We start from the raw sequence: 15,409 nt of genomic DNA on the forward strand, positions 1-15,409 counted from the left end.
CTCATTCAATTTGATCGAAATAAACACCATTTGAATCAATGCACTTTTGCCAACGCAACACAAGTCGATTAATTCCGTTAGCATAAAAATTGGGTACTCAGGATCCAATGAAATTGACTAAAGCCATTTTTGCCCGGTTGCAGAAAGTTATAACGAATCACAGTAACTATGGTCTTTTTTGGTGGGCTTTCGCCTTTGGAAGTGCCAAGGTGGTTCATTGGGATCCAACTACTGTTCTGAACGTCTCCTGTTGTCGTAGATAATCCACTTTTCATCACGATCACTTTTCATGACGATCCGATACAAAAAAAGGATCGTTTTGGTTGCACAAATGCAAAGAAGAACAGACCTCGATCGTTCAAATCGTGGGGTACCCACTTTTCGAGAATTTTGACCGTTTCAATATGTTTTAAACCATGTTCTTCCGTTATACCATGCACCGTTTGTGATGGATCTGTCTCCACCAGGGGCATGAAATTCTCGTCCTGGATTATTGTAGGTATAGAGTACAAAATTCTATATAAATCAGTATATATCACGACACAGTAGAATAAATATTTATTGAGATATGGAGATATGAAAACACATGACATTGAAACGGACAAAACTTTTGAAACAACCTCTCGATCAATCATTATTTGATTTCAATTTAACAACCAGCGTTAGACAGCTGATTCAGCTGTCTGGCGGTGGTGGTACTCGAGTACTTGATATAAATCACTGCTTACCTAAACGCAAGCGACACAGAAATGGAACCACCTATTGGTATGATACCCAAGATTGCAGTGATTTTTATCAGGTACTCGTCTTGGACCAAGCACTCAGAAAATATACAAACCGCATACATGTGTTTCTGGCTCATTTGATGTCATCAGTACGGTAAAAACAAGTGTTGGATGTCACGCAGGTAGGTAAAGTAGCCTCGTGGTGACTTTGGTGATATCTCTGACCTGACGTGACCTGACCCGAAACCACAAAGTGCGGCTGGCTTCTGTTGATTACTCCGTGCATTTGGGTTCTTTCTACAAGTGCTTTGCTATACCGTACTGATCACAGCTAATTAATGAGAAACACGTATCAACACTTGACTGCGATTTGCATATTTTCTGTGTGTTGGTCGGTTGTTCAAGCCCTAGTCTGAACGATCGATTTTCACTTGCTATCGTCCAACCCGTGTAAGGAATCACACGTTAAAAGGTAAGACCTCATTAATCCTTAGCTCGCACAAGTTTCGACTTCTGAGGATTGTCGTTCGTAGGGGTGCGACAGCTGATTAATATATATATATATATATATATATATATATATATATATATATATATATATATATATATATATATATATATATATATATATAAATATATATATATATATATATATATATATATATATAATATATATATATATATATATATATATATAAATATATATATATATATATATATATATATATATATATATATATATATATATATATATATATATATATATTGTAAAATTCAATATTGAAATACTGAAAATAAAGGAAAATTAAATTAAAATCACAGAACACGGAGCGAAACCCGACAGGACTTACATCGGCCAGACCAACAGACGAATCAACATTCGCAAAGATGAACACAAACTAGCAGTGAAGAGAAAAGTCACCACGTCTTCTCTCTTCCAACACGTACTTCAGACAGGACATAACATTATTTTCGATAACACAAAAATACTAGCAAGCAACGAAAACTTTTACTCGCGAACAATCAGAGAGGCTATCGAAATTGAAAAACGACCTAATAATATGAACAAGAGGGATGATGCGCAAATATTACCATCAACATGGAGATCCGTTTTATCGCTTCGCACAAGCAATCAGACCGCTCAACCCCAGAAGCAAAACTCGGCACATGACAATACAGGTACAATAACAGAGGCAGGAGAGGCAGCTCAGGTAATAAGACCAAAACAGATAGTCGAGCAAACACAGGTAGTGGCAGCAACGCAGGTAAAGGGAAACATCCATCCCTATAAATTGAGACACAGAGTTCGAACTAATCAGTCTAGTTGAAAAAACCAGACATCACCAGAAGATGACAAATGAGACTTTGCCGAAACGTTGTGAAAATAATCCTTATGGGGATAAAATACACAGAACACGGAGCGAAACCCGAGAAAACAGCTCATCATACTTTATCCGTGAGAATCTTCGAGTTAACATATACATATATATATATATATATATATATATATATATATATATATATATATATATATATATATATATATATATATATATATATATAAAGAGAGATTTTATCGAGTGGGTATGATATAAAAATCAAAAATGAAACAATTAGTGGACACAACACTCCAAAAGTGGGGCAAACCGCGGACACGTGCCTCTGGCTATCGGCCTCATCAGCGCGGTGCAACCAAGTGTAAAGATGGGTAACACTTGTTTGCCGAAAGCAGGAAACAACACATATGCACGGAGTCAACAATAGGAGCCAACCGCACATTTGTGGTTCCAGTTAGAAGACCTAGAATTCCCAGGCTACATCTAACATGACCACGTAGGCAGCTATAGCTACCTGCGTGACATCCGGGTCCAGGATATAAATATAAATAGTATATATATATATATATATATATATATATATATATATATATATATATATATATATATATATGTATATATATATATATACATATATATATATACACAACTCCATTCATTTTGCACCCCAAAATCATCATCTTGCGCTCTGAAAGCTACTTTAAACCATGTCAATGAAACTGAGTATATAATCAATAGTCCTTCAAAACATAATTACAATTGCATTGTCATACTCAAATACATTTTCAGTGCATGAAAATCATTACGAAAAGAGGTAAACTATCAAGTATTCATTAATTATTGTTTATGCAACTTGCCTAATGAAGGGGGACACCTGCTATAGTGGGGACACGGACTTGAAGTTAAATCTCCTTTCTGCTTTTCTTGGTATCGACATTGTCAGTCTTGGTTTCCAGGTCATACTGGTACGAACATTTAAGTGCCGAGAAAGTTTTCGTTTAGTTTCTCATTTGTATGCTTTTACCGAATATTTTGAACCATCATTGCGCAACTCGAATGAGTAGTGACTGAGAATATTTTATGTCTTTTTTGTGTTAGAACTATGTGCCAGAAGTTTTGAGACAATTTTAATTATATCAGAGAAGAAATGGTAAGTGTCTAGGCAGGGCTAATTGCGCTTCCTAAATATAGCTATTGCTGAATTAAATTTCTATTATTTTGAATAACATTTTTTGAACATACAGGTTGATGTGAAATGTGGAAAATTCAAAATGGTACGAGTTGGTTGGCTTATGAAATGTCGAAAATTTTTTTTTAAATTTTTAAATACCAGCTTAGAAATACTCGTGTGAATTGTTGTGAAAAGATACCAACTAAAAAATCCGTATACTCGTATAGCATTGATATAGGTGACGAAACGTAGATATACAGCGTGACTCACGGTCGATGGTAGGTTAGACGTTTCTGGAAAACGCAAAGCATGATTTTTCTGAAAATTTCATCTCTCACATTTTCTTACCTGTTCTATCGATCTAAAATATTTTTAGCATTGCGGCGTTGCCACTTCCATCAAAAAGTCCTAGCAACTTTATTTTTTAAAATGGAACACCCCGTATATTAATACATTTTTAGAATCGCTCTGGTATTTTAATACTTTTTTGTTAGTAATGTCCTATACCTATCTCTATCTGTTTTGGAGATAAAAAATAAATTGTGCTAAATATGGTCCAAAACATAGCCTTAATTGAAATTAAGTACATCAGTACTCTCAATTCATGAAAAGTTGATATTTTGATGATAGTTTGGCAAACTCGAAATATTCAAATAACACCAAGAAATCGACTCCATATCATATAGGGCATGCTAAAATTACTATTATTTCCATTGTGCATAAAAGTAGTCAAAGGTTCATTTTTTCAAATGAAACTCCCTGTATATTACTCGGTAAATTGAAAGATGGAGAAAAATGCTTCAAGATGATATATCATGTCCCTATACCTAAATCGTCAAGTTTTCTCAATAAAGTCGTTTCTTCTAGAAACATTATTTTTTTTTAGAATTTGGATTTAGGTAGCAGTGGAATTATCAAGCTTGTAGCAGTTCGATTACTTTTATAAGTAATTTACAAAGAGTTATCGACGGTGTTTCGAATCATCTTCTAAAATGAATGTAAATATCGATTATTCAAACGAAGTTCTTATCAAATTATTTATTATACACATGAACAAAGTGATCAAATCATTGTCAGAACGTGTAAAAAATTCAACCAAATGTATCCTGAATCAACACCAATGAACGAGAGGAAGTTTGTAAGGTTACAAAATAATTTCCTTAACTATGGCTCAAAGTTTCCAGGGAACAACTGTACCAAAAATCAGTCATTTCTAGGTAAAAAGTGAGATTTTGTGGGCTAAACATGTGAAAGTACAGACAATAATAGAATAGGATGATTCAAAATAACAAAATTGTAAACAAAATATAACATTTTCATATGATATAAAAATGTTGTCCATTACATTTTAAACACTTTGAAATGTTTTTTTGTACGCGACTTGTCGTTGCTTTTTCAATTTCCTGGGGATCCAGATCTTCAATACTCCGCACTATTCGCCGTCGCAATTCTTCTTTGGTAGGCACTGGAGTACTGTATACCCTTTCTTTTAAAATACCCCATAAAAAAGTCAAGTGGCGTGAGATCGGGTGATCTCGGTGGCGAATCCCACGGCCCTAAACGCCTAAACCAACGATCGTCGAAGAGTTCGTCAAGTTTCCTGGAAACTTCCAGGGTGGAATGAGCTGGCGCTCCATCCAGTTGAAACCACGAATTCCTATATTCCTCTAAAGGAAAATTTTCAAGACAATCGGTTACAGTCGTCCTTAATATTTTGAGATATCTCTCTGCATTCAGTGTGTCTTTAAAAATAAAAAGCTGATTTTATTGTTCTTCAGAATACAGAAAACATTCAGGTCAAATTTTTCTTGAAAACCCATTTCTTTTGTAACATGAGGATTATGATCAGCTCAAAAATGTTTATTCCTTCTATTGAAAATAACATCCCTCGTAAATTTTGATTCGTCGCTCCAAATTATTTTTGACAAAAATTCCCGATCTTTCTGTGTATGAATCAAAAGGGATTCACAAAAATGCATTCTACGTTCGAAGTCTTCTGCTTTTAGAGCTTGAACTTTGGTAAATTTATACACATGCATTCCGTGATTTTTCAAAATTCGTTGTACTGAAGCATGTGATACACCTAAATCTTTTTCTGCACTGCGAATGGAAGCTTCTGGATATGCATAAAAATATGCCAAAACGTTAACAGTATTGTCCTCATTTGAAGTAACAGGTTTTGGTAATGTTGAAGGCGCTTTTAACATGGAGCCATAGTTAAGGAAATTATTTTGTAATCTTACAAACTTTCTCTCGTTCATTGGTGTTAATTCAGGATGCATTTGTTCTGGCAATGATTTGATCACACTGTCCGTGTATAATAAATAATTTCATAAGAACTTCGTTTGAATAATCAATATTTGCATTCATTTTTGGCAATTTTTTTAAACATCGTCAATAACCATTTATCAATTACTTATAAAAGTCACCAAACTGTCATAAGCTTGATATTGTCACGGCTACCTAGAAATCAAATTCTTTAAAAATTATTTTTTGTACAAGTGTTATTGAAAATCTTTTTGATAGAAACACTTCAATCAGAACACCTACCAAAAAATCATTTAGAAAAGTTCACACTTGCAGTTCGTGCTATTGGTAATATTAAATCCCTGTGAAGTTACTGACGATGACGAAGTAGTATTCAGTCCAACTGTAGAAAGTTCTTCATGACTAACCAATAATCCTCCTTAAAATAACGTGAGTCGTATGTAGTTGTAACATATGCCTTGTAATCCAAAGATCGTGTGTTCAAATCCCATGGACCCTATAATTTTTTTTATTATCAGCAGTAACGTTATACAAAAAAAATTGTATGATACATTTGTTAAAAGTGATTTTATTTTGCTCGTGAGTTTGCTCCACTTGCTGACGCTCGTTTTGCAATAATCCCCACTCACAAAATAAAATGCCACTTTCAACACTTGTAGGTAAAACGTGAATAACAATTTTTCCACAGAAACGGCTTTATTAAGAAAACTTGACGATTTAGGTATTGGGGCATGTATATCATCTTGAAGCATTTTTCACCATCTTTCAATTTATCGAGTAATATACAGGGGGTTTCATTTGAAGAAATTAACTTTCGACTACTTTTATGCACAATGGAAATAATAGTAATTTTAGCACGCCCTGTATGATATGGAGTCGACTTCTTGGTGTTATTTGAATATTTCGAGTTTGTGTAAACTATCATCAAAATATCAACTTTTCATGAATTGAAAGTACTGATGTACTTAATTTCAATTAAGGCTATGTTTTGGACCATATTTACCACAATTAATTTTTTATCTCGAAAACAGATAGAGATAGGTATAGGACATTATCAATAAAAAAGTATTAAAATACCAGAGCGATTCCAAAAATGTATCAATATACGGGGTGTTCCATTTAAAAAAATAAAGTTGCTAGGACTTTTTGATAGAAGTGGCAACGCCGCAATGCTAAAAATATTTTAGATCGATAGAACAGGTAAGGAAATGTGAGAGGTGAAATTTTCAGAAAAATCATGCTTTACGTTTTCCAGAAACGTCTAACCTACTATCGACCGTGAGTCACGCTGTATTCATATGAACCAAAAACAAAGCAACTATCTACTAATTGGGTATTTCGAGATGAATCAAATCTCATATAGCAGATCCAAATAAAATATAGCTTGTTACACAGTTATATATAATGATCCGATTAACAAAAGCCCCCTGCCGGAAAAGGAGTCACACGTGGAGGTATGACTCTGAGCCCACTCAGTGTCTCTAACGGAACCTTCGAAATACTGTGCCCTTTTGTCCTTGGCTACTCGTGCACCTTTTATGAACCATGAAATAATCTAAGAAGCCGGCCCTGAGCTTACCGTTGAGATGGACGTTGATAAAACGACCCTAACTGTCCTCCCCATAACAGTGGATCAAGAACGAGAGCTTCTCAGTTCTCCAACAGCTGATTCTATCAACACACCTAACATACCATTAATCTGTCTTACACTAAATTCTTGGGCAACAGAAGTTGAAGCAGAATGTTTTCTCTCCGCCAGGACAGAAAATAAACTCTTTCTGAGCAGATCAGCAAACGCTCACGCTCAAACGAAGTTTTATCCAAATCCGAGGCGAAAAAGCTTTGCATGGTCGAATGTAATGTGTTGTCAGGTATATTATTCTTTAGGTCAGATGCCCTAATATAGGAAATTTGCTGCGGTCGTCAAGATGGTGGTGGTGGATACATTTAGGAAGCGATTATCACCTCCACAAGAGCAGAAAATCTCATGAATCTGCCTTGCACCAAACCGTTACCATTGAATAATGTTTTACTTAAATCTGTACGATTCTAGAACCACACATTTCGTCCTGATTGGCTACATGTTATCTTAAAGGATCGTTCTTCTTCTGGCTATTGATTGCGTTTAATAGATACTGTGCAGCATGGGAATGTATTTTTTTGAAATGCGTCATTGGAGAGCTACTTTTCCCAAGCCACAGATTTATGTTACTCACCTACCCGACAAAGTTGGAGTGTATTATTCTTCAGAAGAAAGTTTCAGGTTTTGCCTAGGCAGCCGTGAAACGAATCAGATTTTCAGCATTTGGTAGAGTTCGACTTATGCCAGTTGCCCTGAAAAATCACTCACCAAATGAAATGATCTACTACGACAAAAAGCTACATTTATTTTGTCGAGTTTGAATATGTATGAGCCGCAATAAAGTCTCGGGGGTTACAGAGGAGAGTCGAATGGACTAATTCACTTTGGACCTACCCACCAAAAGTTTACAACGAAATTTAGGTGATTTAGGTGACTCTTGCAGACCCTAGCATAGAAAACGATGTAGAAAAATTGACTGCACAGTGATATTTGATTCAGAAAATATACTCTGTTCATTAACAATAGCATCTTATGAAATGGTTTTACATTTTTTGCCACAATAATTATTCTATCCACTCATGCTTTCTTTTTTATGAAGGTATAAAACATTTAGACCTTGAAGAATCGAATTAGGCAAGGGTCCAACAAACTTCTGGAGTTAGAATGTTGTAAACCAAGGAGTACCTACCAAGCAAACAATATACGTATGGCCTATACATAACATCTAAAATCCTTTCTAAGAAAAAATATTTCTCCTTCAAGATTGAATTTTTCCGACGTTTCAATCAAATTTGAAATAATCATGTGTTAACAAATGCCACTAGTACTTCAAAATTCATCAAAAAAGTATTTACTTCCGGCTGAATTTTTTTGAAAAATTTCAAACACAAAAATTCTGTACCTACAAGATTTAACTCTTTTTCTTTACTTTTCGAATTATATCTCCTTATAAATACACCAACAATTTTTTGTTATACTGCAAAACTAATAACGTGGTTGACTTTCTCGTATCAAGTTATACTGATACGAGATAAACCCATCGTCAACCAACTAATTAATTTCCTTTCAATTATAGTAATTGAATTTTGTCTACATACTACATTATTACGTTTACCAACCTACCCACTTTTCCAAACAGTACGGAAATACCGTGTCTGCTACATTGACAAAAGCCCGAACCGTTTATATTTATATGTTAATTAGTTTGAAAATGTTTATTGAATGAATTCGTCTGAGTTTAACATTTTTAAAGAGGTTCTCCAAAAACAATTACTTTTTTTTTATTTACCACAGAAAAATGTGGGAATGTATTTGTTTGGAAAGTATTTTTCTTTCATGTAATTCAATGTTTATATGAATCTAACTGTTTCGAGAGAATTTTTCTTTCAGTTTGTGTCTGAAAGTTACTTCTTCTAATGATCTACAAATCTTCATATAGAATCCCTTTTTTGAAACTGATCGCTTCCTTCTTTTTTTCGGAATATTCCCACATTTTTTTGTACAAAGACGAAGAAATAGAAAGCCTCAATCTTTCTTTCCCAATGATTAGTCTTTTCTGAAAAAACACCCCATTTCAATTTTACTATCTAATTTGAATTCATTAATTCATACTGAAATTATGGCAAGTATACAAAAATGTGAAAATATTCAAGGTGTCCCATTTGAAATAAGAAAGTTGGATGATTTTATATTTTACTTAATAGTAATACTGACAAATGTCAGTATAATCGACTGTCATTGCACCGGACCGTACCATATACAGGGTGTAACATAAGCACGTTAAAATATTCAAGTAACGTATTCCTGAGATAATTTTAACAAAAAATGTCAGTATTAACTTGTGTCCGGAAATGATTCGTTTCGGAGATACAGAGTGTTGAAATTGAATTTTTTTGTTCGTTTCTTAAAAATAATTTTTGCAAAAAATAAGTTATTTGCACGAAACTTGGTACCTGGAGTTTTTTTGATGTGGGAAATCATACCTTTGTATTGATTTTCATGTCCCATCTAGAGGGCGCTGCCTATGCTGTTATTATTTATTTCAAATTGCCCTAACTGTTTTGACAGTAAACTTTTGGTACTTTTCATAACAAACCTAATTCCTACACCCCTTTTAAGTAAAAACGATACACTTTCTTAACGCTGGAGGTGATTGTTTTCGATATATTTACAATTTTCTATATCGATGCATACGAAAAAATAAACAACTATGAAATGTTTATCGAAAAATCATTCATTTTCGAGGTACAAATAACTAAAATTGAAAAAAACTTATAACAAAAACCAACCATATTTTGAAAAATTTCAACAATGTGTATCTCGGAAACGAATGATTTTTCGACAAATATTTTAAAGAAAAAAGTTGTTTTTGACGAGATCCACCACATATTTAGTTTTTATAATGTTCTCAGCAACTCCACTTAGCACCCTATGAGCTAAGAAAGCTGCATCGATACAGAAAACTGTAAATATCTTGAAAACGATCACCTCTATCGTTGTTGAGAAAGTGTATCTTTTTTACTTGGAAAAGATGTGGGAATTAGGTTTTTTCATGAAAAGTACTAATAGTTTACTGTCAAAAAAGTTAGGGCAATTTGAAATAAATAATGACAGCGCACGTAGCGGCCTCTAAATGTAACATGAAAATTAATACGAAATTATGATTTACCACGTCAAAGAAAATGAGATTTTTAAATTTTGTGCAAATAACTTACTTTTTGCAAAAGTTATTTTTAAAAAGCGAACAAAAAATTCAATGTCAACGCCCTGTATCTCCAAAACGAGGCATTTCAGGACACAAGTTCATAAAGACTTTTTTTCTTAAAATTGTCTCAGGAATACATCACTTGAATATTTCAACGTACTTATGTCACACCCTGAATACTGAAGAATGAAATAGTTATCGATGTGTAATGTTGAAAATATTGAGGAATAATAAAGATATTACATATTCGAAGACAAATCGAGGGTTCTAAATCCCATATATATTTCACTTCGAGAACTTATTTATAAATTATTGAGAATTAGGCATTTAAAACAAGCGCGTGTGGTCTGATTTTTTCACACGAAGTGTTTTACTAAGTTTGCGATGGAAAAAATATTGCACAAATTGTAATTGAAAGAACGTTCAAATCTAATGGAGGAATTACTATCTACCGAAAACCTCGTTCATTCCCAACATTGAAACGATGATGAAGAACTTGTTAATCTTCAGCCTGCATAAGTGCATACTTCATAGGTTTGTTTTTTATACAGTTGGTTTGTATATGAAATAACTTTATAATGATATATTAAGCCTATTCAAAACTTATCAAAATTTTTCTTCGAAAGACTTAATAATTCTTCAATCTGGAAAACAAACAAAATTTTATTGATACAGAATCTTTTGACGTATGTTAAAATAATTAGAGCTAGTCACAATTTGAGGTGAAAGTTTTAAAGTGAATTTCAGGTTTTGATAACGGAAACAGATCGTTTTCCGAAACGTCGGCCACTAAACAAAGCTAGGTCGAAATATAAATATTTTTTCAAATATTCTTTTCAATTCATTTATTAGTCATTAAAAACTGTAATGGGCATGATATACTATACCAATGTCGATTATTCCACCAAAGAGAGAAAGAGGCAAACATCCTACGAGTTTACTGCAGTCATCAATACATAAAGACTAAAATTTATCAGTGTTTTTAAAATAACTAACAGAGACCATTTTGAAATAGGATTTTGTACGTGACTCAGCTAATTATTTTTTTTACTTTGCACGTCAATCGTTTGTGAAAATGATTATATATCAAGTATTTCAACAATGCTGCTCAAATTCAGGAATACTGTAACTTTGGACGATGATAAAAATAACCTAATGATGTTGGAATGAAACAAAGTAAAACTACTGTTTCAGTCCATCACAACCAGGAAGTAAATCAGTCCCTTCTATTTGAATATACAAAAAAATTGTTATTTCATTTCATTTTCATTATAATTGTTCAAAGTTGCAAGTGGCAGAATAGAAAAATAGAATAATAACTGCACGAAAAAAGACACCTACTCTGATTATTTTTTTTACCAAATTCAGAAATCTTTGACTTCTTATTGAAGAGTGTATGAAAATGAAAAATGATAAATCTTTCACCACTAAAATTATCGCTGAAGGGTGAATTTATTACACCGATATATTATCAAAAACAATACTAGAATCAAATTAGAATAGAATAAATGGAAAGACGCCCGCAGAACGTTAACTAAGAAATTGTGCTGAAGTACATATCAAATCACGAACCATAACCAAATTATGAAAATTTATCCTAAGCTAACCGTCTATCATAGACAACAAATTAAATACTAAGAAGAATAATCCAAGAAAATGGACTGTTGATATTTTAGATCTGTCAAATTGAGCAAATGTGGAATATAGGTATTCCATTTGTAGTCTGATATTTGATATTTCATTTCATTTGATTATTTGATTTCCGTGTTAGGAATCACACGTTAAAAGGTAAGACCTCGTTAATACTTAGCTCGCACAAGTTTCGACTTCTGAGGGTTGTCGTTCGTAGGGGTGCGACAGCTGGTTAGCAGAAAAACAGATTTTAAACAGATACAATGACGGCGACTTCGACATACAGGATGGTCAATTACTATGACAAAGTTCACTCCCAAATTGCCAAACTCTATGGCGGAACTTCATTTTGAATCTTACAGAGTGATCCAGAGAGCCGATCATGCAAATAATAGCTGGTTCTGGAAATTAGGTCAGTTTGCTATTCCATAATTTTGCGTAAACTTCCTTGCTACTTATTGAAAATCAGTAACATTTTCATGAAAAATTTTACACTAGTAACTTAATAATGAAGATGATTTACACATTACAGTATCTTCTTTAGTTGAAGTGTCACACTGAACTATTTTACAATGTATTTTATAAAAATCATAGAACATACATGTAGTCGAGCCGCGTTGAAGTCAGTCAAGTCCCAGGCACACCACTGTTTGGGTCACATCTTTCCTGCACTGATAAGAGGTGATGTCTGGAATCCGGTCTGTAGCTGATCTACGAGGGCGATCTGAAAAGTTTCCATCCCAACAAGGATACAAGACACTTTTTTAGTTTTTTTTTCAACATAGTCTTCTTATAACTCCACACATTTCTCCCAGCGATGCTCCCATCTCTGTATGTAACGGTCTAAATTTACTTGTAAATATTGTAGATATTGTTCGTTTATTTACTATGGAATCGACAGAATTGTCATTTATTGATGACGAACTTTTCGTCACAGCTAGGGACACATCTGGTTTGTCAGTGTGCCCGACCTACATTTTCAAAGAAGTTGTTACGTCTCAATTTAGCCCTAGATCAAACTGCTCTTATGTGACCTTTCAAAAACACTACCTTTCCTTTTAAGATCTTTATTCAGAGGATATTAACAATGTAATTCAGTTACAAGTTCATTTTATTCATTTAACATCATAGTAATGGGAATCTTCCGTTCCATAGAAAACCATACCTGAAATGTATAAGAATAAATGTATGCTCCCTGACTAACTGCTTTGACCAGTACTTACGCATTCTCCTATTGCCAATCGACGTTGGAGATCCGAAATTCCTCGCTAGGTTGAAATAGTTGTTATTGTTTGTTTCTCAGTTTTCTTCACCTATCATTTTTTTCAGCCGTTGTCTGCCTTATTCCCTATACCTTTCCGAGAATATTTCTTGCATAGATTGTTATTCATCACTTCCAGAAGGTTTACTGACATATTAGAGCCATATCGCCTGAAAAACAATATTAGTTACCTCTGGGTTTCTGAATACTGTTTGATATTTTCGGTAAATATTCTGCATAATATGAATGCTCTAATATTTGTACTGAAAGGGAAGGTTATGGCGACTTACCTTATATGTTTCTATTCCATCGCATGAATAAGGATTGGTAAATAGTTGAAAATAGGTTGGAACAATATATTTTGTAAATATTCGTAAACAAGGTTAAGAGACAGCTGTTGGTTGACATCTGCCGAACTTTCGTAGTGTCGTTCCGTCGACTTACACCGAACTAGTTCTACAGTTGTTCACGGGTGAGGGATTGATCGGTTACTCAAGTTGTCAAAGGTTGTTTTAGGGTTGCATTGCTTTGAGAAGGAGTTTTGATGGGTCATGGACTTGTTGATGATGTATCAAGTGGCTGTGGAGGAATTGTTAGATTTATGATGTTGTGCACAGCGCCCCCTTGGTGCTTGTAGTGTAGATTGGATGCACTGTGGCAACAACTGGTTAGCTGTCAGATGTGGCATTCTCTTAGTATTTGGAAGTTAGCCTTCGGTGAGCTTGGTTCGGAGTTCAAAGGGTATCATCAGACTGATTGTAGGATATATTTGGTTGTATTTGTGCCATCCTTCACGGGGATTATTTCTACAAGTCAGGATTGTATAGTGGAAGACTGATTGGTCATTTTGGTGTGGATATTTGCAGTCGGAAACTTAAGCTCTTTTGAGGATTTGTGGTGGATACCGAACTCGTGCCAGGTGGAAGGATTTCCGAAATTAGGTATGTCTGAATCACTGTCGCATCTCTCATGTGATCTTAGCTATGATATCACTTCTTCAATTCTACAACCTTCGTTTCTCGTCTCTAGATTCATAAGAAACAGAAGGCCCTCAGTCACTCATCAAGTCCCAGCAGGACTTCCGTGCAGAACACCGCACACGAAGAATCGTATAGAAAACCCCTTGGCCAGGGTAAGAATTTTACCATTAAATGTGTTTTAAATGATTTTAGTAATTTCTGGTTCCATCGTTATATCTCAACGGAATATTAGTATTGAAGAGAGGTTTCAACACTCATTCAATTTTCTTGATTTTTACGGATCATATGGTTATACAGGGCACCCAAAAATATACTCTTGTTATCTTGCTACTTTGCTTGATGAAAATATACCAGGGGTATTGATTAGTCAAATAGTCCTATTGAATGGGGGTTGAATCTCACCTTGTTTCATCTGATTCTGATTGAGAATTTTCTTCCGTAGGGTTTTTCTTCCTGCTTTTCTTCCTGCTTTTTTTTGTCTTCGTCAAGGGTTCCTGTTTTCCTTTATTTTCTTTCTGGATCTTATTTGGTGATCCATTACTGGTCCAGCTTGTCGTGCCCTACAGGGTGATCTATCTTGGTGGTGCTACAGGGTGATCCATCTCCGCCGTACTACAGGGTGATCCACCGGTGCTACAGGGTGATCTATCTTGGTGGTGCTACAGGGTGATCCATCTCCGGTGCTACAGGGTGATCCATCTCCGCCATACTACAGGGTAGCCTAACACCATATACCGGGTGGCCCAAAAGGAGCACGCAAGTTATAATTGATTTAATTGAATATTTGTGATATACTGAGATATTTGAATAATTGTTGCCCTTATGTTTATTGATACCTGTTGATATAGTGTTTGTTTATCGTTTATTGATTAAGAGTTTGTTATTGATACCTGATTGACATAGATATTTGTGAAACGGAAATTGAGGTATATTCTTCCTTTCACGATTGCTGATTGACACCGATGCGCCTACGCCTGAGCTCACGCGACGCAAACGAGTTTGTCTTACCATCCGATACTAGTATTTACGATTTCACCTACTCAATTTTCGTGGTAGTTTTACTCGACGTATTGTAGTTTTTTTGAGCGTCGTTACTACCGTAATTTATGGCTGATTGAATTCGTGGTTAGATACACCGCGCTCTTGTATGGACATTTGAACATCGCGTAGTAGTGTGAATATTGCATTGTTGTCTTAGAAGCGTTGTTGGTTAATCCATGTAAGTTAGGATTACTGAATAAATCATAT

General features: G+C 34.5%; 1 protein-coding gene and 2 long non-coding RNA genes across 3 annotated transcripts in view; 2 read left to right on the forward strand and 1 right to left on the reverse strand.

Moving 5' to 3' along the window:
* Positions 1 to 2,991: 2,991 nt before the first annotated feature.
* LOC111503165 (uncharacterized) overlaps positions 2,992 to 15,409 on the forward strand; it is a 51,448-nt gene continuing 39,030 nt past the window's right edge. The window contains exon 1 of the mRNA XM_023157399.2: positions 2,992 to 3,212. Coding sequence (XP_023013167.2) covers positions 3,210 to 3,212 — 3 coding nt within the window. The 5' untranslated portion in view covers positions 2,992 to 3,209. The remainder of the gene's footprint in view (positions 3,213 to 15,409) is intronic.
* On the reverse strand, positions 12,972 to 13,589 carry LOC141485815 (uncharacterized). Its single transcript, XR_012467485.1, has 2 exons — positions 13,472 to 13,589; positions 12,972 to 13,351 (listed from the first exon to the last, which is right to left on the reverse strand). It is a non-coding gene; the product is annotated as an uncharacterized lncRNA (long non-coding RNA).
* Positions 13,345 to 14,857, forward strand: LOC141485810 (uncharacterized). The gene is made up of 2 exons (XR_012467480.1): positions 13,345 to 14,122; positions 14,211 to 14,857. It is a non-coding gene; the product is annotated as an uncharacterized lncRNA (long non-coding RNA).

Source organism: Leptinotarsa decemlineata, unplaced genomic scaffold, assembly GCF_025532065.1.
Source record: "Leptinotarsa decemlineata unplaced genomic scaffold, Ldec_3_MD MMD2_tig00026336_RagTag_RagTag, whole genome shotgun sequence".
In the NCBI taxonomy this organism is placed as follows: Eukaryota; Metazoa; Arthropoda; class Insecta; order Coleoptera; family Chrysomelidae; genus Leptinotarsa; species Leptinotarsa decemlineata.